Source organism: Rhipicephalus sanguineus, chromosome 1 (genome assembly GCF_013339695.2).
Source record: "Rhipicephalus sanguineus isolate Rsan-2018 chromosome 1, BIME_Rsan_1.4, whole genome shotgun sequence".
NCBI classification, from domain to species: Eukaryota; Metazoa; Arthropoda; class Arachnida; order Ixodida; family Ixodidae; genus Rhipicephalus; species Rhipicephalus sanguineus.
In genome coordinates, this window is record NC_051176.1 from 250,605,869 (window position 1) to 250,628,368 (window position 22,500).

The 22,500-nt window shown below is 47.6% G+C and overlaps 1 protein-coding gene across 1 annotated transcript in view; it reads right to left on the minus strand.

Annotated features, from left to right (window-relative positions):
• Positions 1-19,021, minus strand: part of LOC119377488 (hemocyte protein-glutamine gamma-glutamyltransferase) — a 35,240-nt gene extending 16,219 nt beyond the window's left edge. The window contains exons 1-2 of the mRNA XM_037646927.2: positions 18,901-19,021; positions 1,714-1,860 (exon numbers count right to left, since the gene is read on the minus strand). Coding sequence (XP_037502855.1) covers positions 1,714-1,855 — 142 coding nt within the window. The 5' untranslated portion in view covers positions 1,856-1,860; positions 18,901-19,021. The remainder of the gene's footprint in view (positions 1-1,713; positions 1,861-18,900) is intronic.
• Between the last annotated feature and the right edge of the window lie 3,479 nt (positions 19,022-22,500).

Sequence of the window (22,500 nt, forward strand, 5' to 3'; positions counted from 1 at the left end):
CTGCATGTCACATGTAGACGACAGAAATCTGCCCATTTCACCGCGTTTAGATGTAAGAAGCGTGTGTCGCTTTATGCTCGCCGTTGCTTTCCATGTTAAAATTTGTCTATCTTTTGTTTGGGGTTTTACGTCCCGAAACCACGATATGATTATGACACTGTTGTGGAGGGCTCCGGAAATTATGACCATCTGGTGTTTTTTAACGTGCACCTAAATCTATGTACACGGGCCTCTAGCATTTCACCTCCATCGAAATGCGGCCGCGGCGGCAGGGATTCGATCCTGCGACCTTCGGGTCAGCAGTCGAGCACCGTAGCCACTAGACTACCGTGTCGGTTAGAGTGTCTTTTTCTAACTTGGCGCTCGAATCCTCCTTTCCCCCTTTGTCAGACAGCATCGAACCATTCATTGGGTAATTAAAAATCAGGCGCGCCTTTTTTGATGGTTCTAAGTTAGGGTTTTACTTTTATTTTTATTTAAGAAGTACCCTTAAAGACCATCAGAAAGGTTACTGAAAATACGAATATGTTGTGGTAGCGCAGTTTTCCGCGCTAGTGTATTGTTAAACGCATCATATTCTTCATTCATCACATGTTCATGGCAATACATTAGATGCTTATAGAGATATATATTTAAACCGTGCATGCGAGTACACTTGATCATAATAATAATATCTGGGGTTTTACGTCCCAAAACCACGATATGATTATGAGAGACGCCGTAGTGGAGGGCTCCGTAAATTTCAACCATCTGGTGTTCTTTAACGTGCACCTAAATATAAGTACACGGGCCTCTACCATTTCGCCTCCATCGAAATGCGACCGCCGTGGCCGGGATTGAACCCGCGACATTCGGGTCAGCAGCCGAGCACGAGTACACTTGATCAGTCCAGCAGGCGCCATTGGGACGTTAGTTGTGGCGTTTGTTCTGGCGAGATATGCAATCATCCGTGTAGTGGGTTAAACGTTATCTCGGCACGAGCTCTTAAAGCGAATTTGTAGCTGTAACGTATTAGTGGAACTCCGGTGACATCTGAAAAGTCATTAAAGCAAATATCGCATATTTCGTTACTATAGCTCAACGTTAATTTTCCGGACGTCAGGGTTATCAAAACGTTGACATATGCTGCGAAACAGTCCTTACTCTGCACATGCTCTCAATGAGACGTGGCGAGAGATTCATTATCACACGTAATGTAGATCAGTGTATAGAATGCTCATGTTCCTTAAGCTGCGAGTGCACTGATAACAGCACCGAGCGCTGGTTCTCGCTCCCATAATCACTCCCGTTTTGTGTCGAAACAAAAGCGCTATGAAACGTGAAAAGCACCAATAGATAAGGGTTCGCAGGCGGAACATCGAGCAGAAGCACTTCTTGATACTGTATAACATTCGTAAACGCCCGCTAAAAACATGTTTTTTCGCTACGAGTGCGCGAAACACGTGTGAGCGGAGTCCGACGTATAGCGATAACGGCACCACTCGCTTCGTTCTCTCCTGAAGAGTGCGAACGCATAGCGATATGCAGTGCGAACGAAACAAACGAAGCGTCCCTCAGCAACACGAAGCTGCTGGCATTGTAGTGACACGAATCGCCGGTTTCGGTATACTGGTCAAGACTAAAGCTCTTCCACACCATATATGACTGGGCTTCATTCGACACAGCTTTGCGACAAATACGGTGCTGTACGCAACTGAAGACATTCGCAATCACCTCGGTGTTTCCCTCGGCGCGCTGCCTCTTCGCGCTGCTTCCTCTCGTACTCCCTGCGCATGCGCTCCAGGACAGCTGCCATGTGCGCCCTGTAGGCATCTGAGTTCGGGTCGTTCAAGTGGCGCCTGCCGTGACCAGACATGGTTGCTGCATCAAAGAGAAGGATAATATAGCGAGTCTTATTGAGTGATATTTCGACAACTTTCATGCGCTCGCTATTTGACCAGGAGGTCTTCTGTCACTGTCTGGAGTGACAGAAAGACTTCAACTGCGCGTGACAACGTTTCTGGACCGTGGACAGGAGGGGCCGGCTAATAAAAATTCGTTCACATTCCTAATATTTTCCTGTGGACCATACAGAGGCGCTACAATTTTACTATATTGAAGGCTTGGATTAGTACTCACTATGTGGGGCTCTTTAACGTACGCCTTAATGTATGTACACAAATGCTGTTTCCTATAAAACGAATAAAATCTAACGCCGCTAAATGCAAGAAAACAATGATATCGCGGTCCCTCCCCCCAAGAGTGACTAGTACTAAGTGAGTTTGCACAATTAAAACAGGGACGACGTCATAAAAAAGCACGCAGAAAAGCGGACGTGGAACAGCATACCCCTTATCTGCCCGCGATTAAAGCCCAAACGTATATATCGAAGGCACCAGCGTGCTAACCCTGCCGCTTATAGTGCGAGGTAACAGCTATAGTACATTGGCGATGCGCCCGTTAAGGGCTTATTGGCCTACACAACTAGCTGGCACCTTCTTGAAGCACCATCGATGGTAGCAAACACCGCATCGCGCCTTATAGAGGTCAAAACCGTGCCGTAAATTACGCAACAAGGCAGCCACCCAAGGAAAACACTGGCCGTTTATTGGTACGTGACCTGAATGCTTCGTTTATGCGTTGTCAAAAAAAAAAGAAAAAAGAAAAACAAAGCGTTCTACGTGTACCTCTTTGTGTTTTCTTTTTAGAAGTTTGCAGGAAGGAAATTTTGAGACGCTGAAATTAGTGTTTTTGTATTTCTGTTGGCCTTTTTTTTTCTTTCTTAACGCGTTACTCTATCCCTATAGTGCTGCAGCATTCTTTTCGTATTGCGCCGATGTTTCTTTTTTTTCTTAACGCTGGCTTCCAAACGCACGGCGCAAGCAGCGCGGAGGTTTATTTTAGGATTTGCCACGACGATCATATGTTTCATGGCCTGCATGTGGCTAGACGTCCAAGATAAACAGCGTCTGCCCCGTGCAGCTTGAATTGGCCCGTGCGGCTAAGGGCCACCGTCTTGGCTGACCAGCGCACTTGGTCGGCAGAAGAGGTGCTCGAAATATACGTGCTCTCGGTATCTCAGCGATCCTGGCTAAGCCTAGCTCTATTGTTTCAGTGAACTGCTTTCTATCGCGCACAGGTTAACTGAAAGGTATAGTGCTGCCTCGCGAGCACATTTCTGTTTCCTCTATGAGGTTGATCGTTTGATGCTAATCGATATGATTTGTAATGTCTTCGTTAAATAAAACTCAATTGATTTAACCGTTAGAGGTCTCCACTGAAAAAAAAAAAAAAAAAAAACGTTTCGCTGTCGTCGATAACAGGACGTTTTGCATGCGAGTCTTTTACGAGCCTCAATGGCTTGTTGGTCTGATAATCGTCGTTGTTTCTGCAGCCTCCGCAATGGGTACACGAGACCAAAGTGTACGGTTTGCTTCATTCTACAGCCTCATGATGGACACTGAGAGTCTGGTTTCACTGCTGACCTTCAAAGAGGCAGGCTCCCCGCCACGGCAAATAGGGGCCCACCGGGCACAGTTTCCACATCTCAAGTCATGCCACTTCAGTGGAGTCTTGCATATTCGGTGACGCGTCCCGTTTCAGTGCCTATACTTTCTCTAGTGTGCGGTAAGCACGCCCATGTAGTATTATCTGTAGTTCCTTCCTTTAGCGCTTTCGTTTTTCATTGTGCTCTTTATTTATGTGCTTCGGTAGCACGTGCGAGGTTCTTTCGAGTGCGGCTGCATTCGGGCGTAGCGAATTCTCCTGCACGTGCGTGACTCCACCACAATTTGCGGCGTGTTTTCATTCCCGATGCAAGGCGCACGTCGTTAATTGAGTACAAAGGGGGACTGCTGTGCTTAATTTAGTTGCCCAAAGAGGGTCAGATGAGCGCAATACACTGTTCTATAATTGCATCCGGCTGTTTAGCCTCGTTCGGCAGCTGACACTTGTAACGACCCCAATCGTTGATTGAAACTAATGGCTCTTTCATGGCAGACAGCCATTTAAAAATGTCTAACTACGAAGAGCGGCAAGTGTAGCCGCGGTGTAGCTGCTGTTTAGCTTCTTGTAAATTGCTTGTGGTTAAGCGACCCTGTTCTCAATACACACGCACAATTACAAACGTATACATTGTGTCCATACCACAAGGCTTAACTCTTTTCTTTTTGTAGAGTGGGTTAATAATATTACCTCCAACGGGACCGTTGCAAGTGACTGGCAGTACGCCATCCCACTTGCTTTGTTTAACTTGTTACTGAGTTTTCAGAGCTGGTTCCAATGTGGGCCTCTTGGTTTGCCATTAGATTGCACAAAGTTGCGCGACTGCCACACGGACACGAGGGAGACAAGACTGGTCATACGAAGCGCAGTTTCGCTTACAACAGTGTGATTTTGAAAATTGCGGGACCGTTCATACACATGCTACTATCATACTACGCATGTCACGAGAGGTAACATTACGCGTGTGTGCTACCGTTCAAAAACGCTCTCTCTTTTACAAACAAGGCAATGGACGTCTCGCTGATGCATCTATCTTCTAGTTTAGAAATGTTTTGTGCTTCTATTATCAAACGCGTAATTTCATTTTTGCTTCTAGCTATTATTGTGCACAGTTCAAACATAGGCCTGCACCCGCAATTCCTGCAGTGGATTGCCAAGCAGCCACTTGTTTCATTCTTGAAGTTTTTAGCGTGCTCGCGCAGCCTATCATTAATGGAACGGGATGATTGCCCTATGTAAAAGCGATCACATGACAGTGGTATGCGGTAAACAATGCCTTCTTTGCAAGATATGTACCTGGTGCGATGCTGCTTATTGCATAGCTTCTTTTCTCTCCTTTTTGTGTCAGTCATTTTTCACAGTTTTGCCAGTTTGTCGGGGGCAGAAAACAACAATTCAACTTCAGCGCGTTGGGCAATTTTCTTTAACTCCTGTGAGATCCATGTCACGCTTCGCGTGTATTATCGTGAGTTTTCTTTTTTTGTCCATGTCTCAGTCGCGCAACTTTGTGCATTCAGAGCTGAAATCCGCGACGTGACTTTCCCATCAACAGGTTCCAACGCCATTAACATTTGTTGAAAGTCAGTTAGTTAGTGACGACGCTTCACTTTATGTGGACGTGAGGTAGTCTTTGATGCATTAAAAAAAGAAAATCTTTCTTAATTGAGAATTTCATACGAGGCCGGTCGCAGGGTTGTTACATAAAAAAAAAATGAAGGTTCATGATGGGATACAATGGCAGTAAAGATGCCGTATACTCACGAACAGAAGCTTCACGGATATGTGCTTGTAACAGCCTCGCGTGGCGTGTTTAAGTTTGACGTGCCAAAGAATAACTCGCCATGTTGAAGAAGAGCGTGTTGTCGCCTAACTTCGCATGGGGAGCAGTAACCAGGTTTATAAAAAGAGGCCCTGCCATAAGGATTCTCCGCCGCATGCACGGGTGGCCGCTGCTGCCGCCGGAGGGAGCGGTTTATTTTGAGCGAACACAGCGACTTTCTCATACGTGCATCGCCACGTACCCATCACGGCACGCAGCCTAGATACTGCGATAAGACTTGTCCGCTCCCGCGGTATATAGTCCCCTAATGGTGCCTATCGGCGCGCAGCGCCCCTTTAATGCGTCTCAATCTGCCGGCGCTCTGTCTGCGCGCATGCGCACAGACCTGCTCGCCAGAGAATGTACTTTACATGCGGCTGGTGAGGAGTCGGAGGCACCGTGCTTTAGAGTGCATTACAAGTGGCTCCGTAAAAAGGTGCTATGACACTTGGAAGTTGGTCTGCAGGTAATGCGTGTTCAAGCGATTTTCAGGTGCTTATCTTCTGTATTATATAGCACACCAATTGGCATGGCATCGCTAGCCAGATTGATGGCTGCGCTACTTACGTCATCCGTATAACAATGTAGTAACTGCGTGTCACGTGCCCGCTTTTGCTGCGGGTAGTGCAGGGTGAGCGCACATTCTCTTTCTGGTGTCGCTGAAACAGTCGTGGTCGTCCTATTCACTTCTTTCGGTGGTACATTTCTCAATTCACGTAGCGCCTATATTCCTCTACGTCATGGAGATGAAACCACGCATCGTATCAGGCGCATGACATCGAGCATCTCGGAGAGCGATAGTGGAGTTGGTAAAGAAAACAAAGCCATCGCAGACGAGATGAATGGCCGACGTAAATGGGACATGCATATCCCATGCCGCGAGGTACCCGTAAACCTGATCCGTTGTTTCGCATTTCTCGTCCCCACAGAAAACACTCATTTGCGTGATGAACATCAATCAAGCGGGATGGTGCCTGTCACGTATTCCCAGCTGCAACGAGCGCCTTTCAACGTGTGAGAACTGGAAGCTCCCGTACCACATTGGGTGAATGTTGGAGAACCCGGGCTGGTCAGAATTTGCGCAGAACCCTTCTCTTGGGTATGTCTCGCAGATCCTGTGTATTGCTTTGAAACGGCAAGCCGTATTTAACTAATGAGTGGCAGGACACGTAACAACAGGAAGCACCCAAACCAAGCAAATCCATCACAGGAAAGGCTGCCAATGCGCTAGAAGGAATCTTCCCTAACCCTGGAGATAAGAGCAACTTTTATCAGGGCATGCAGCCTACAAAAGCAATTCCTCACGAGCAGACACTTGAAATGCTTGGAAAACGTTGACCTGGCTCATCAACTATGCGGAATAGCAGTGTCTGTAGGCTGCAGGCCCTTAAATTTTCAACGCGTGTCACCAATTTTACGCATCTCTATTTAACTGCTTAACAATCAGTTATTGCCGTCGAGAAAAAAGTATACGGAAGGTTGTGCTAAAGGGGAACAAAAAATTAGTGCTCAAGTATGGATGTCGACGCCCACGGACACCTTTAGACCCGGTGCATATATGCAGCGAAACACGTGTGCGCCCTTCGCGGGGATCATGGTCACCGAGTGCACAAACAATCGCCTTGTTTATTAAGCGTGGCGGAGACGGAAAGGGTCAATTATACCGTCTCGCATAAATTAACGAGGCGCCGCCGCCGTGCCTGAAGCGGGTGCCAGACTGCCTTCGGGCTCTCTTCGCACGTTGTAAAGTCACTAGCCTCTGTATGCCTGGCCGACCGCCGCAGGGCAGACGCAATCGAGCATCGCAACGCTCCGGTGCGAACCTTATAATCACAACGTGCAGATAGTATTGCGTGCTCTGAGGCGATAAAGTCCAATTACTACGTGTTGATTCGTCACAGCAGGCAGAAGCGAACAAGTTTTTATTTTTTTTTCTTGACTGATTAGGGTATGTTCTCTAGCGAATGCGGTCATCCATTAAATGATTCGGGGTAGCGCAGCAATTTCACATTTTCAACCGGTAATTACACGTGCCACGGATTTCGTACGTGTCCGCACGTTATGCAAGCAGCAAGCAGCTGATGCATATGCGCTTACACGCCAGTCCAGGCATTACGTTTTGACACGATTGCTATTGATCCGCGCACCTCAACACTATAGCGAACGCGAACACACCGAGTGCTCCGCAAGCATCCAACATTATTAACTGGTGACGTTACTCCTATCCAATCCACACAGACATATGCTCGCACTTTTTTATCCTCCGTCTTTCTTTTCTTCTCCTGTAATATATATATATATATATATATATATATATATATATATATATATATATATATATATATATATATATATCCGTTCAATGGAAACCACCACAAAAGGCTCCACAAACGCGGCATTGTCTATTATCGTTACTGCAAGACTCCGCTGATTTCGATTAGATATATCATGTCACATGTTTTATCGGCTTCAAATTAAGTGGGAACAGTGGAGCGAGGTGATGTTGTCACACATCGTTTCGTGCTGGGTACAAACTATACGGCACGCAAAAATTGCAGATGCGGCACGTGCTTGTGTGCTCGGCGTGCACGTAACGATTAGATGAGCCGATGAGCGATAAAGCATGGGTCGCTGGCCTGTCATTTCGTTTCCTTCGCTTTGTTATTATTCGGATGAGGCGACGCTGCACTCTAAGAAAAAAGAGAGTCAAAAGAGGGTCATGGAACCGTGACTCCCTTCGGGTGTCCATCTGACCCCTTTTGGAAGGTACAGGCAGAGAAAAAGAGTTCGCATTTGGGAAAGAGTCACTGGACCCTCCTGAAGCGCGTTTCGATTGGCTTCGGTATACGGAAGAGCCGCCGTATACGCCATACATATCGCTCGCTCGCCCTTTGGCGCCGTTGTGGCGCCTTGCTCGGCGACGCAGACGCAGACGGGGTTGGCGCCGGGGTGGCGCGCCGCTCTCCTCTCTCAGTCAGAGAACACCCATGCAGAAAACATGGAGAACATCTCAGTCGTCTCAGTCTCCCGGTCTATTGGAATGCGTTGCGTGGATGAGTTGGTTGCGCGTCTTCGGTGGTCTTGAAGCCGGCTCCGTGCACGAAGTGACGCTTGGAGGGCGGAATATTAATGGAGCTGCAGACACCGACAACGGGCGCCAGTAAACGGTGAGTGTACTGCTTTCGTAGGTACTAATTATACAGCTTTAGCTGGGCGTATACAGCAGCTCTGCGGAATCTGCCCACCATTTCCAACAGTAGCCTGTATCCGCGGGGCTGTTGCGGATGCCCAACTAAAGCTGTCAGTTAACGAGTTGCCACCGTTATGCGCGTTGCTGTACAAGCTCCCATAAAGTGAGCGATGCAAACAATAATCGAGGGTCATTTCTTGCTGATCGAACGTCGTGTCTGCACTACTGAAGGTGCAAGATGTCGTTTTGAGGTGCACTTTAGTCTACTTCATAATAACATTTCCATCGACCTTGAGTGTGCGGCGTGCTTCCACGCGTGGGAACGCGAAAAAAAAAAAAAGCCTGTGTACAGAACGCTCAGACGCACTATATGTAATGGTTTTTGTTGGCTTAAAGACGGTAGTTTGAGGTGCAGATATAGTACGGTGGCTTCCAGAATGTACGCGGTAGTCATTCAAGTTGGACACGCCTCGCCGGTAAAGTGAAAAAAGCTCTAGACTTTCAACGGCGCGCGTTGTTGCGGCCGCCGGCATGCACTGTTTTCCCTCGTTTCTGTTTGCTGTTTTCGTGGTTTGCATACACTGCGATGACGTTGGGCGCTATAACAGAATCGAGTGAGTGTACGTGATTGTGGGAGTTATGTGCGCTAATTCTAGCATATGACATGTCTGATCTCGACGTAGACGGCGTACGCACGCGCTGGGTGTCGTTCGGGCCCTAGTACTCGCATATGTTTATCTGAGTATTTAAGGATGGGTTATGTTTGTAAAACGTGCAGTCAATAACCGCTCACGGCATGCCCCTGGCTGCCGGAGGATGTGCTTTGTTGTTTTGTTGTTAGCCTTTATTATGTCTGTGTGAACCACTTAATGTGTAGGTTTTGCAAACTTTTACTGCAATTTCATTTTCTCATCATAATATTACGTTCTGCTTTTCAGATACCGTTTTTCATGGTGCTCACGCTGGACAGGAGCGACAACCTAGAAAGCCACAAGTCTGATGCCTCAAGCCGTCACCACTTTTTGATTTATTCTTAATCACAAGGAATAAATATGGAAACATGATGGCGATTTCTGCTGTTCATTTAGCACCATATGACACTGTGCACATCACAGTCACACATTTTAGTTGGCTATACTCACAGAAGCATGTAAATGAGGAATACCCAAACTTCTTAATTGGAAATCACAGACCATCTTTTCGCGCTTTCTATATAACTTTGTTGGAAAATATGTGTTGTTTTGACGAGTTTTATTAAAATAATGCTAAAGCTGAACTATTCTTTTTTTACAGTCGCTGGGCAGAACGGCAAGTATTATTCGACTTGCTTAAAATGAATACTCCACTATTTTCAACAGTAGTCGCGCAAAAGTAGAGCAAGGATCAAATGAGTAGCTTAAAATACTTGTGGAGTCGCTTGATGCTTCGGTGTGGGTCCCTTGACTCCCCTAGGAGCGTTACCGGCAAGAGTCGTCTGACTCCCTATGAGTGGTGACGTGATCCTCCCGATGAGAGTCTTTCCACTCTTCCTAGAGGGTCAGGGGACTCTCCTAGAGCGAGCCGACCCTGGCCCACCAAGAGAGTCACCGTGACTATTTAAAGAGAGTCCTATACGTGGCAAGTCAGAACTCTCTGAAAAGAGTCACGCATACTCTTTTTTTTCTTAGAGTGTGGGGTGATAGACGAAAGCGTCGCAACGCCATCTTGTCGGTACAAAGCGCGTAAAGTGATACTGAACTGATATTTGGCTGCTGCTGCGAAGTTTTTTTTTTTTTTCGATTTTATCAGCGCCGCTGGCTGGAACAAAGAACCGTGAACTTTGGCGGCTGGGTGGCGCAACGAAAGACGGCATTTTTTACCCCTGACAGTATGTAAGACAGATTGCACCTACGTGGCCAGTGTTGTATTGTAACACCGCCTGTTTCAATGGCATGCTGTCAAAGAAAAAAGAGTGAACGCTGGCGGGAAGTTCTCGTTTTTCTCGGTACTCTCGCAATACCCTTAATGGCGCAATGAGCGTGCTTGACGCCCCCTTGACGGCGTTAAAGGGATCTCCCCCGAAGAAAATGGCGCTGCAAACTGCGCGCGTTGGTCGCGAACGCGTAAACGCGGATCCTGTTCTCTTTTTTGTTTCCCCATAAACCGCTGCAGGCTGGGCACCCGTCGGGCACGCACGTTGCTCAAAGAACTGCCCGCGTGTAATTCGACGCGCCGTCGGAAATGGACTGCCTCGAAAGCGGTTGTTTGCAAGACGGAAAGGTGCGTGAGTCAATCCACTGCAAACGCGAAAGCCATGCCTGCTATTCTCCGTTACTATACTCTCCCCGTACAGAAAAAAAAGAGGGAGGAAGAGAAAACGAACTTGACGGGAGATGTAACATGGTTGTTTAAATTTGTATTTTGAACGAAGCTATCTTAATCGTTTCAGTTAAGGGCTATGAAGAGAGACGCATGAAGTGTGCAATGTTGGTTTCTGAGCTTTAACGTCCCAAATCGACTGAGGCTATGAGCGATGCCGTATTGGTGGGATCCGGTTAATTTCGACCACCTTAACGTGGTCTGACATCGCATAGTGGCCTCTGTAGTATTTCGCCTCCATTGAAATACGACCGCCGCGGCCGGGTTCGAACCCGCGTTTTTCGGCTCCGTAGCCGAGCACCGTAACAACTGAGCTACCGCGTCGGCGGTGTGTGTAATGTGTATTTTCTGTTTTGCGTGTAACCTTATGTAAACATTTGGCTTAAACACAAACGCAAGCTCACATGACAGCATCAAAATTTGTGACGGGGACGTGGTAACCTGCAGGTTAACACGGCGCTTTGCGAGTTGTGAAGGAAAACATTGTGCACAGAGGTGCATGTACGGGTAACTTTACACATAGCGAAGTATGTTTCAACACTTCTGACGAACTACGCGCTCTACTGTTTCACATTTCTTTTCAAGCTTTTGTAGCCCGGTGTGTGACCGGGCTAGTTGGTATTCCATAGCTACGTGTATTCTATAGTAGTTTTGTTGCCCGGATGGTAATAAAAAGCCACTAGAGTCATTCATCACACAATCAAGGACTAATGTAGCACCTTTTTTGCCACCAAGGTCAGAGCACGATGAAAACAGCGCGCCGCGCTGTTCGCGGGCTCTTCCCATCGCCTCTACACGAGATTTGATGTACATTGTCTCAATTCCCCTCCCCATCGTTTGCCGGTCGTTCAGAGCTCGGCGTCAGCAGTGGTACAACTGCATGGGCCTATTTTTGCGTTTTATTGTACGCGTATTGTGCCGTGCAGGCACGGTCTGTTTTCAGCAGCAAGACGACTCAGATCAATTAGCGCGTATCGCGAGCAACTATATGTTGAAGTCCTATTACGCTTTGATAAAGCAGTAAAGTATGGGGGTTTTAAGTGCCAAGTCTACGATATGATTATGTGGTGTAATACACCGTAGGGATGGACTCCGGATTAATTTTTGCCTCCTGATACTCTTTAACGTGCACGCGAACCTGAGTACATGTGCACGGGCGTTCTCGCATTTAATTCGTCCCCATCAAAATGCGGCCGTCTTCGCTGGGAATCGAACCCGTGCCCTCGAGCTTCGTTGCGCGACACCTTAGCCGCTATGCCATCACGACGGGTCCATACAGCTTCGGTCGAAATCCGTTCGGCCACTGACCGTGTGTAATCAAATAAATAATTGCGCTCGAATCGCATTCATGGGCACCGAAACATGAATACGCCCGTCGCCGTTTGCGACGCACGCTATGCGATGCGTGGGGGCTGCTAGTGGTTGTTTCGCCGTCAGGAGCAAATATGACATGGTTCACACCCAAGAACACCACTTGATAGGCGGAAGCAGTCACGGCAGAACCGTACGTGAGTAAAGAACAACGCAGTTGAAGCAGACGTGGCGAAATAGCGTTTCCGACTGCGCACCCCGTTTGGGAAACCCAACGAGATTTGCACGAGGCTCTTGTCTCTCCAGCCCGCGGTGCTCCAGCCACAACTTCTACAGAAGCGAGGCCTTTGAAAGAGTGCAGTGTATACTCGAGTACGGGATGCGCAAACCAAATAGACCACCTCTGCTTGGCGCCGCAGGCACGTTGTAGACTATTGCACAACAGTTCCACACACACACATAGTCTCGCAATCGCGTACTGCAAGAGCAGCACCAGGTTCGTGCCTTGTTCGCGACACAGCAGCATCTTCTGGCATACTAAGTACGAAACAAGATGTCTGCGACAATCGTCATTGGATGACCCGCTCCTTGTCTGACTGGGGCCGCACGGTGAACCCCGCTGCGTGGGTAGAAAGAAAATTGAACGTCAACATTCGAACGAAGTGCGTAGGCTGAGATCACGGCAAACAGCGGACGCTGAAATGACGACGTGAGCGAAAGAGAAAGTACGTCGAATGAAGATGATAAAGGCAGGGGAGGGACACGCGTGAGCTGAGCCCTATACGGACTTAAGCGGGCGTTGCCTGGAAGGGGCAGCACGATGAGGATACACTTCAAAAACATCATAGTGGTGGATACTTCTTGTTTTATGTAACAATAATATATAACTGTGTATACTAATTATAGTACTCTCTGATGGAGTGCATTTAATTACTCCAATAGTGCCCAATTAGAGCGAACATACTTCATCTTGGGGCGCGTACGAACTCTCGAAAATAGACTTGTATAACATTTACTGTCGCATGAAGGAGTGACCAGCACATATTTTGTTACTGAACGAAAAGGTTGAGTGCTTCTGACCGCGTCTACTATTATGCTGTGTGCCGCGTGAACATGAGTAATAGGCAAGATGAGAGCCTTCATAACCACGAGCAAATGCAAAAACGTTGTCGGAATAAGTGGTGAAAATGCACAAAAAATTATGACGTAGCACAAGTTATTTAAGGAAAAAAACAAACAAACAAGCGAGTGTATGCACTGTGTACATGCAATTTCATTCACCATGTGTGTATCCAAAGCTGGTGCCCTAGAAAACATTATGCTTTGCAATGCTTACTGCCTTTGGGCAATTTGCGTTCAATATTCTACGCTGACATAACGCGCCGGTCGTGTCTCCTGTCAGTGATCTACAAGTAGGCAAGTACGACCTGCCGAAGGCTGTGTGATAAATCATACAAGGCTCCAAAAGAAGGTTTCGCCCGAAGCTTTGCAAGAATTAAAGAAACCGGACAATTGTTTTTCTTGAAATCTGTCTTACAAATGTGTCCTCCGATATCTCTCCCATGTTCATTTCATTGCGATCTCCCGTAGGGATGGAGAACTAGAGTCTGTCAGGCGCTGCCATACTCTCATTCCCGAGCCAATATTTTCTCTGGCGCACCTCTAATCGTTTAGTCCGCGACGAACGTCCGCGCGCCGCGTCGTCGGAGGACGCGGCCAACGCGACTAATGGGCCGCCTTGGGCGCCCCTCGCTGGTCAGGCTGAGCTCGCACCCGTGGGCCGTACAGCCGGGCGGGCCGTGGGCGGTGCGGCAGTGCGGCGCGACGCCTTCGCGGGGCCGGACGCGGAGTTGGCATAGAGAGCGGAGCCGTTCGTGCTGCAAACGCACTTGGCGGGCAGCGCATCGCAAGTTGGTGCGAACCATAGAGACTAATCGCTGCCCATTCGTTCCTAGACGCGGCAGGAGTGTTTGCCTCGCGGAAAAACTGCAGCCATTGCTGAGTATTCACCCACGATTTTACGCTAAATGCAGTCATCCTTGTTCGAACGCGCTCGCGGTGGGTTGGCGCAAGGTAACTAACATAAATGTAAGTGCATCGCACCATATGTTGATAAAGTCGGCGAATACCGTCCCATTCAAGCATAACGAACTTGCCAGGAGTGGATGTGCGTCCGATGCGTCGCAAACCCTACTCTGCTCAGTATATACTATATATACACGGCACATTGAGACTAAGCGGATTGGTTGCGAAAGCGTCACGTTACGCGTGACGGCAGTAACTAATTGCACTCCCTGACGCTGACAGACGAGTCACAGACGGACGCGTTCAGGGGGGTGCGGACGGCTCGTGAAGGGGAACAAAACGAAACAAGCGCAAAAGACGGCTGCAGTGAACGCGTATACTGTTATCGCGCAAGAACGGCAGTGTCTCGCATTTCTCGACGGCTGTCGCCCGTTGTCTCTTCGTTTGTAGTAACCTAGCGAGGACGGCTGTCTGAGCTCACAGACGGCACGTGTATCCCAAGCAAACGTGCCGTATAATTCGAGGAAAATGAGCAGATTGGTCCCCGCGATTAGTCCCACAGCACGAGTGCACGAGCGGGCGCCGACGCCGCGGGTGGCACGGTGCCACAGCATTCCGCGGCTCCGCGTCGCCATGCACTGCCTGCCGTTGCGGTGGCGAGTCGGAGGCGGTTGCCCCGGTGTCGTCGTGTTCGTGTGTTGGAAACATCATGTAACAGGATAACCAGGAACACGGATTCTTCGAACGATCTCGCGTGGCGCGTACACGTGTATCGTTAGTCTGCTCATTCCGTATACGAATGAATTGGACGAGCTTGCACCGCTGTGCACGAACACACATATCTATTTTGCACTTTCCCGTAGACGACGTAAGAGCTTCGTGGCGCAAGGCAGCTGCAAGAATTGCCCGTCACTGTCGGGAAACGTCTTCGAGACGATTAAAGCGACCAATGCTACATGCGCAATTTATTCTCAGGGCACGTTTTGTTACTGTCAGCTCTTTCCCTGTAAATTCAAAAACAGAAAAAAAAAGCGACAGGGAAAGAACTGTCATTTAAAGCTGTGGCTGCTTTAAACGGAATCACTGAGAAGTAAAAAAAAAATAATAGGGTCGTACCAGACAGCTCGGTGCCTTTTGAAGTAGTGACGCTGGAGTGAGTATTACTCTTGAGTTCGTGTACATCAGAAAGCCGCAAGACTTTACAGAGTAATGAAATCGAACAACGCAAAACCGGCGCTAATCATGACATGTAGGTGTGGATGAGCTGGCCCCAAGTACTACAACTTGACGAAACGACACCGTTCCCCCAAGATTCCCCTGTACGGGTGCGTTCTTATCTTTACGAAAGGGATCAAACAGCGACCCGTCCAACGGGATGTAAGAAAGGACAAACACGGCACTGTGTCTACCGTCTTCTCTTGCGTTCTGCACTGCTACCCCACTTGACCCTTGTCGTTGTATTTAAAGCATTGAATTGCATCGTAAAGTGCAAGCCAGTCACTCAACACTCCTACGAAATAATAACTCACCCCCCCCCCCCCCAACTGCATGGAGACAAAGCGGTAGCACAGTGTCAGCTTCAAATAAGTTTTGAACTATTAAACGCTGCAATTTCTTAATGCGAATACAGACAGGTTAATCTAACGAGGATACACATTCGAGCTATGATTTTCAATCGTAACCTGCATTCGTAAGACACAGTTCTCGAATAGTGGATCACCCGGGTTCGGCACGCCTATCGCCTGCCCGTCCTGATTTGCCATGCAGATACTGCGGATACCAATTAGCATAAGCGCGCCACGGCGGTTGCACTTGAGTGAAGGAACAACACGGGCGTGTTATGCGGCTCGACTCAAGAAGCGTGCCGTGGAAATTAAACGCATCACGCGAGGACTACAGAGTCAACGCCGTCACTCGAACGTTACATGCGCGACAGATTTCCTTCTGTGTGCAGAATTCGTAGTGTTACGAATAACAAATATAAGATTCTTGTCAGGAGGGTTGCTCGTGAATCAGCGGTATACATATCGTATTATGGCGTGAACGCCACATAAATGACTCAAGCGCGTTGAAAAGGGTTCGTGAAAATTCATTGATCAGACGAAACATGAGTTCTGTCCGGCTGCTACCTTTACATGTTGTTCTCTGAAGAGCAAAGCGTGTCGCAGGTTCTGTCGTGCTAGCTTCCAGGCTTACATGCGTGTCATTTGAAAACGTTTATCATATATATTTCGTCAGATTGACTCACAATGTCTGGAGCTATGGCGCTTTAATACTAGTAAGTTAGAGCTCAAACCCCGTTGAAATTAAAGAAACTTCAGTTTTATAATATATACTTACAAAGCCTATAGATGAGAGTGACCTGATATGTGAAACAGCACTTTGTTTCATCTCTTTTTAGGAAGCAACTTCCTCTGTTTCATTCAAGATTTTTTTTGTGTGTGTGTCTTGGTTTATGTATCAAATGAAAGTCTGTCTTTGATCATGATCAGAGACAGACGAAGACACATTACAAAGAATTGTTTGAGGGTAAATTTGGGGCTACGCTGGAAATGGACTCCCGGCAGCTAACGTGTCGAGAAAAAACAACAACAAAAAAAAACACCTATATACTTTGGTCGAAATCTCGGCACCTGAGGCCACTACCTTCCCTCCTTGTCACTTATTTCCTCCGTGTCAATGTAATAACCTTACGCAAGCACTAAAGAAATAGTTATTGGCTTTGGAGGTTCAATAACATGGACCCATTCCTTATTAGTAACGCAGACTTTTTTTCGACAGCTGAGCAGGATCAATTTATGCCTTTGATGACACAGGCCGAAGCGTTTAAATATTCCACTTATCAAAAACGATAAAAGGACGACGTTCCCTTCGGCCCAGTATAGGTCAGCAAACTGCAGATTCCACGTGGCATCAAGCCACGCATGCTTGACGCGGGCAGACGGCGAGTAGTTCAAGCCACTTTGTCGAATTCTTCTCCAGGACAACAAATCAGAGTGACGAACTAACTCGGGCGAGAAAGAATGGAAGAAAGCGCCAGTTGCATGAAGTTATTTTATTTTTTTATTTTTTTTCAGTGAATATCAGTCCAATAACAGGAGAGTTATACCGAAGAACAGAAGCAATAGCTGTAATGTAGCTTGAAGGAGGACTTAAACATTGGTACATACAGTAAACGATCCACTGAAGGATCTCGGGTCTGCGCTCTTATCGTAATTATATCTGTGGAAATGATTGCGATTACACCTGTTGATCATATGAGTTCTAAGGAGGAGATACGGTTTGTAATATCAACATATGAGGATGCTATAAGTGTTATGGTAATGAGAGCTCTTAAGGCAGGACGACGTGCGTCAAATCAAATATAGAAAATAGAGAGAAGTATGGAGGGAATGGTAAGGCCGTTAACGAGTCTAAGCCTGGTTTACTACCCCGAAACTGGGGAAAGGGGAGCATTGCATGAAACAACGTGGAAGAAATTGTGAACCAGAGAGAGGTACCTCAGGCAGCAAGCCAATTTTTCGGTATGTGAATAATGTTTTCAAGTCCGCTGCCCAGGAAGAGGCTTCATTACTGGCATAGGCGTGCGCAGGGTTCCCCATTAGGTGAGGGGGGGGGGGCGCACAGTTTCATTTCAGCGCCCCCCACACCCCCGCTCCTCCCTTGGCCAAATCCAAAGGACAGCATGCTTCACAATGGATGAAAAGAATTAATATTAAGCGATGACGTGCTTCTCACAGTGCCCTGCCTTTGGTCCCTGGCTTTCCTGAAGTGAAGATGGGAATCAACACTTCGTGGAATGCAACATCAGGGGCCTTCAGCCGCCATTATTGTCAAAAACCTGCATGGCCATAACTGAGTTAACCAATGGGGAGACCTTGCACCCCCCTCCTAGGTGATTAAGGGGGGGGGGGTGCCGCCCGCCTTGTGCGCACGCCTGTGATCACTGGCCTGTTGAAAAGGCATGCGCCAGCCTGGTTCACCCTGTGTGTGAACCGGGCTGGCACTATCCTTCCGTAGAAGTATTGTAGGCATTCCATCGCTCGGCACAGACGTCTCGAATCTGGACTGCATTTTGTACATCAGCTTATCTTCAATGCGTCTTGTATCTTTTTAACCACCCACGACAACAGTGGACTTTTAGGCGCCTGAAAGTGAATAAGGCGCTATATAAGCGAAGCGGTCTCAATGGAATGATGTAGCAGGCTTTGCCTGGACCATCAGTGTCCACTATCGGTCGTGGCTACAGATAAAGGAGCCTGCATTATTTCGCACAGAATTTCTTAATTGCTGCGAACCAAACAGAGGTCAAGCGAACAAGGCCATGTCGCGGGCACCGGATGTCGTCCTTGCAAGCATCATGTTCCATCTACGCGATGGTGCATGATGAGTTGAAAACCGTAACTTTTTTTTTTTTTTTTCATATGCGGATGGCCGTAACCTCATGTACTTCTGCGACAGCTGGAATTAACCAGCTGTCAAAAACCGTGAGGCTCAGCGTCAACCAACAGGCGGCCGTGAACATGAAACTAGCGGAAATTATATTCTCGTCAAATAATTTTCATTCCGTTAAACAAATCGACCGCGAACGTCAAGTGCACTTAATGATGCGTCACGTGCAAACAGATACTCGCGAGGGACGCGACCCGGCCCACGTGATGGGTAGTTGGAGGCCGCTCGGCAAGGACAGATCGAGCATTTCGGAGCGTCTCACCTGGGTAAGTGCCGACGGGTGGCCGCGATGTAACGTCGACGCCTCGCGTTGCTGGTCGCCTCCGCGCTGAATGAACGTGCCGGCACGCAGCCGTCGAGTGCCGAGCGTAAGCGCGCCGCGGTCTCTTTCAAGCGGCGGCCCTCTCTTCCGCCAGGGTCACGTGCGCGATGCGATGGGTGTGGCGATGCGGCTCCCGGGATGAGCGACCCGGTATCGGGCGCCCCCGACGTCACCAGTCGCGGAAGCACCTCGCGGGACTCACTTCGTTCGTCGTCATTCGGGCCAAGGTGTTGTCGTTCCGGGGAACTCGGCGTAAAACACGCACGCGCGAGGCGTAAAACCGAGCGGCCGCCGCCGGAAGTGCGCGCTCGCAAACTTTCTCGGGGAGAAAGTTCCGAGCTCCATTTTCGGACGACCGATCTGCATGAGACGTTTCGCGCGCCACGAGAAATACGGTACATTCACTCGTTCGGTCTGCGCGCGTCACCGACTTTTCAACTCTTTTTCTCTTTCTTTTTTTTTTTGCTAGCGTGCGTGCTCGTTTACGCGTCTGCACAGGGCACGCACGTGTGTCACTGCTCCGGAACTCAAAGCTCCTTCTCGATATCTGAGGCTTATGAGGTTCAAATTAATTTCGCTGCGCTCTGTTTTCTGTCTGAGCACTTCTTGTCTCTGTTTTCATGGGCGTCAAGTTAATTCCACCGAAAAGTTAGCTGTGAATGCACCCATTAGAATGTACCTACGAACGAACACAATGCCGCGGGCGTCGTGATAATATGTAGCGTGTAGCATTCTACCAGACCTGCGTTAGCTGATGTCATGCGGGGTTTGCGTCTTTCGAAGCCAAGGGACAGAGTTATAGCACGTCATCGTGAAGGTCAAACCGAGCAGCAACTTCTTAGCAACAACATATCATTACGCGAACACGCATAAAAATGAGTAAACATTGATCACGTCAACGTCGGCATGTTCGGCAACTTCGGCATCTGACGTAGTCCAGAAACGCCAGCGTAAGCTAGTTGTTGCTGACAATACGTGTCAGACGGCAGCAAATGAGCTGGGAGAGATAACGTTCTGCTAATGTCTGCAACAGACGTTGGAGTCCCCGTTAACCTATCTCGGTATAGGGTTCAGCGAAGTTTACTCCCCTCGTCTTCGTAACTCGCCAGCTATTGAATGCCAGTGCAGTGTACCAACGGCATTTGAGCCCCGGGAAAATCCACCGCTTCGTGTCTCCGACATTGCGTGTGCCACTGCGCCTGCAGTTTTAAACGTCACAGCAGCGGCTGCGTGACAACACTAGTATATAGAAGGCGCATTCATCGCATCTAGCCCCTTAGCCTACCACAGACTCGGAGAAGTGACGTCAATGTCAAACGCAGGAATGTAGAGGTTTTTAAAAAAAAGTACTTAGCTAATAAAACAGCTCACGGTTCTGAGAAAAAAACTGTTTTTGTATGAATTTCAGCATGATTGAAAATAAGTTTCTAACATTCATTTCTGGCTATATATTGCTTTTTGTTTTTTGCATGATGGGTGCTCGTCTGCGCCTATGCCGCGCATGTCCGCTGAAAAGGTACCAAAACTGAGCTTCTGTTAGAGGCTCACCTTTTTTGTCTCTAAATCAACTTGATATGTTTAAGGTATTGGAGCATCACTGTACTATATGACATATACGTATAGTATACGTGACAATGAAGAAATAAGAACGCTTTTACGGTAGTTTTGACTTCACACTGTCATATGAGGCCGATGCCACACTGTCGTCAGGCGAACTGCTCCAACTGTAGCTTTACGTCGTGGGCCACTCTTCTTTTGAACAATTGGATTTAGCTAATTAAACATCTAATAAGTCTTTGTTTATTTGCATGGCTCCTGCCCCATAACCAACGCAGGGCCGTTTCTGTTAACTGTGTCAACGATAGCTGTGCCAACGATAGCTGTGTCAACGATGATAAACGCGCTCGTGTCAAGTAAGTGCGCTCGTAAAAAGGCGGCACATCCGTGCGAATGTCTGTTGTTTGTGCTGTGTGTTGCCTTCCGTGCATGTGCCTTGAACACTGGAAAACAATACACAACGCAAGCTGTGTTTTGTGTTGTTTGCTGAACACTGGATAGGGCCGGAGCTACAAGCCACACTAAAGCTCTTTCAGGGACAAATATTGCGCATTTGTGTCAGGATGGGCTCACTAAATCATATTCTTGATTACATCTTTCCGAGATCAGTGATTGCATTGTTTACGTGATTATCAGGCTCACTGGGCCAAATTGCCAACAAGAGCATTGCTTTAATATGAATACTTTCATTTAAAACGTAAAAGAATTACCACTTGCATTACATTACGTCCTGTGTCGACGCCTATTGTTTCACCCCCCACCACTGCGATGCCGGTTGATACCACTCATGGAAATCGCGTTTAGAAATTGGGACTTGAGTTCTCACAGTGATTTCACTTAAAATTTAAACATCGTGCGACGTTCTGTCGTTACGCCGGCGTGTGAGAAGTTCGGGAGCAAGCCATCCAAACTTAGCCCATTGCAAAAACTGATCTGAACATATTTTTTTTGTGCCTGCGCGGACTTGTAGGTAACTTGGGACACACCATCCCGATCGCTTACGACTTGTACATTGGTTTGGTACGAAACAATCCAAGAAATAAAGCGCCCTTTATTCCTTAGATGATATTTCATGTAGTCTTTCATCGAAGTCAGAAAATTAAATTCCGTGGTCTCACGTACCAAACCGCGATAGGGTTATGAGTCATGCTGTAGTATAGGCCACTCTAGACCTGAGAATGATTCTTTCACGTATAGCTAAATCTAGGTACCCGGGCGCTTTCTTTTTATTAGCATCATGCGCTCCAGTAGCATTGCGGCCGACCTCGAGTTCAGAAGCACATCCATATAAGCCAATAAGCTACAGTGATAGCTAGTACTGCACTTACGCGACACTGTCCATCTCTATGAACGAAATAGAAAGAATGGATTGCGGAACTCGTCTTTTTTTAAATGCGAAGCATTTCTTAGCGAACTTCTGCGACTTTGACCGTATCTATCTATCTATCTATCTATCTATCTATCTATCTATCTATCTATCTATCTATCTATCTATCTATCTATCTATCTATCTATCTATCTATCTATCTATCTATCTATCTATCTATCTATCTATCTAGCCGCCTACGACTTCGTGCTCTCCTGGTCGCTTGGTTAATCGAATGTGCACCAAAATTGGTATGGCGTAACATGACTATATGACGAACATAAATGACAAGTCATAACATGAAAATCATGACACGAATGTCATTTACAGCATGATTTACATGCTACGCTCATGGTGCGCTGGCGGCCGTTTCGCTAGCTTTATATACACCAAAATTGGCATCTTGCGACGTGACCATGTGGCGAACATAAATAACACGAGTTATCATGAAAATCATGACACGCATGTCATGTACAGCATGACTTACGTGCTACGCTCATGGGGTGCTGGCGGCCGTTTCGCTAGCTTGATCTACCCCGCAGTTGGTATTGCGCGACGTTACTGTGTGACGAACATAAATAACACGAGTTATCATGAAAATCATGACACGCATGTCA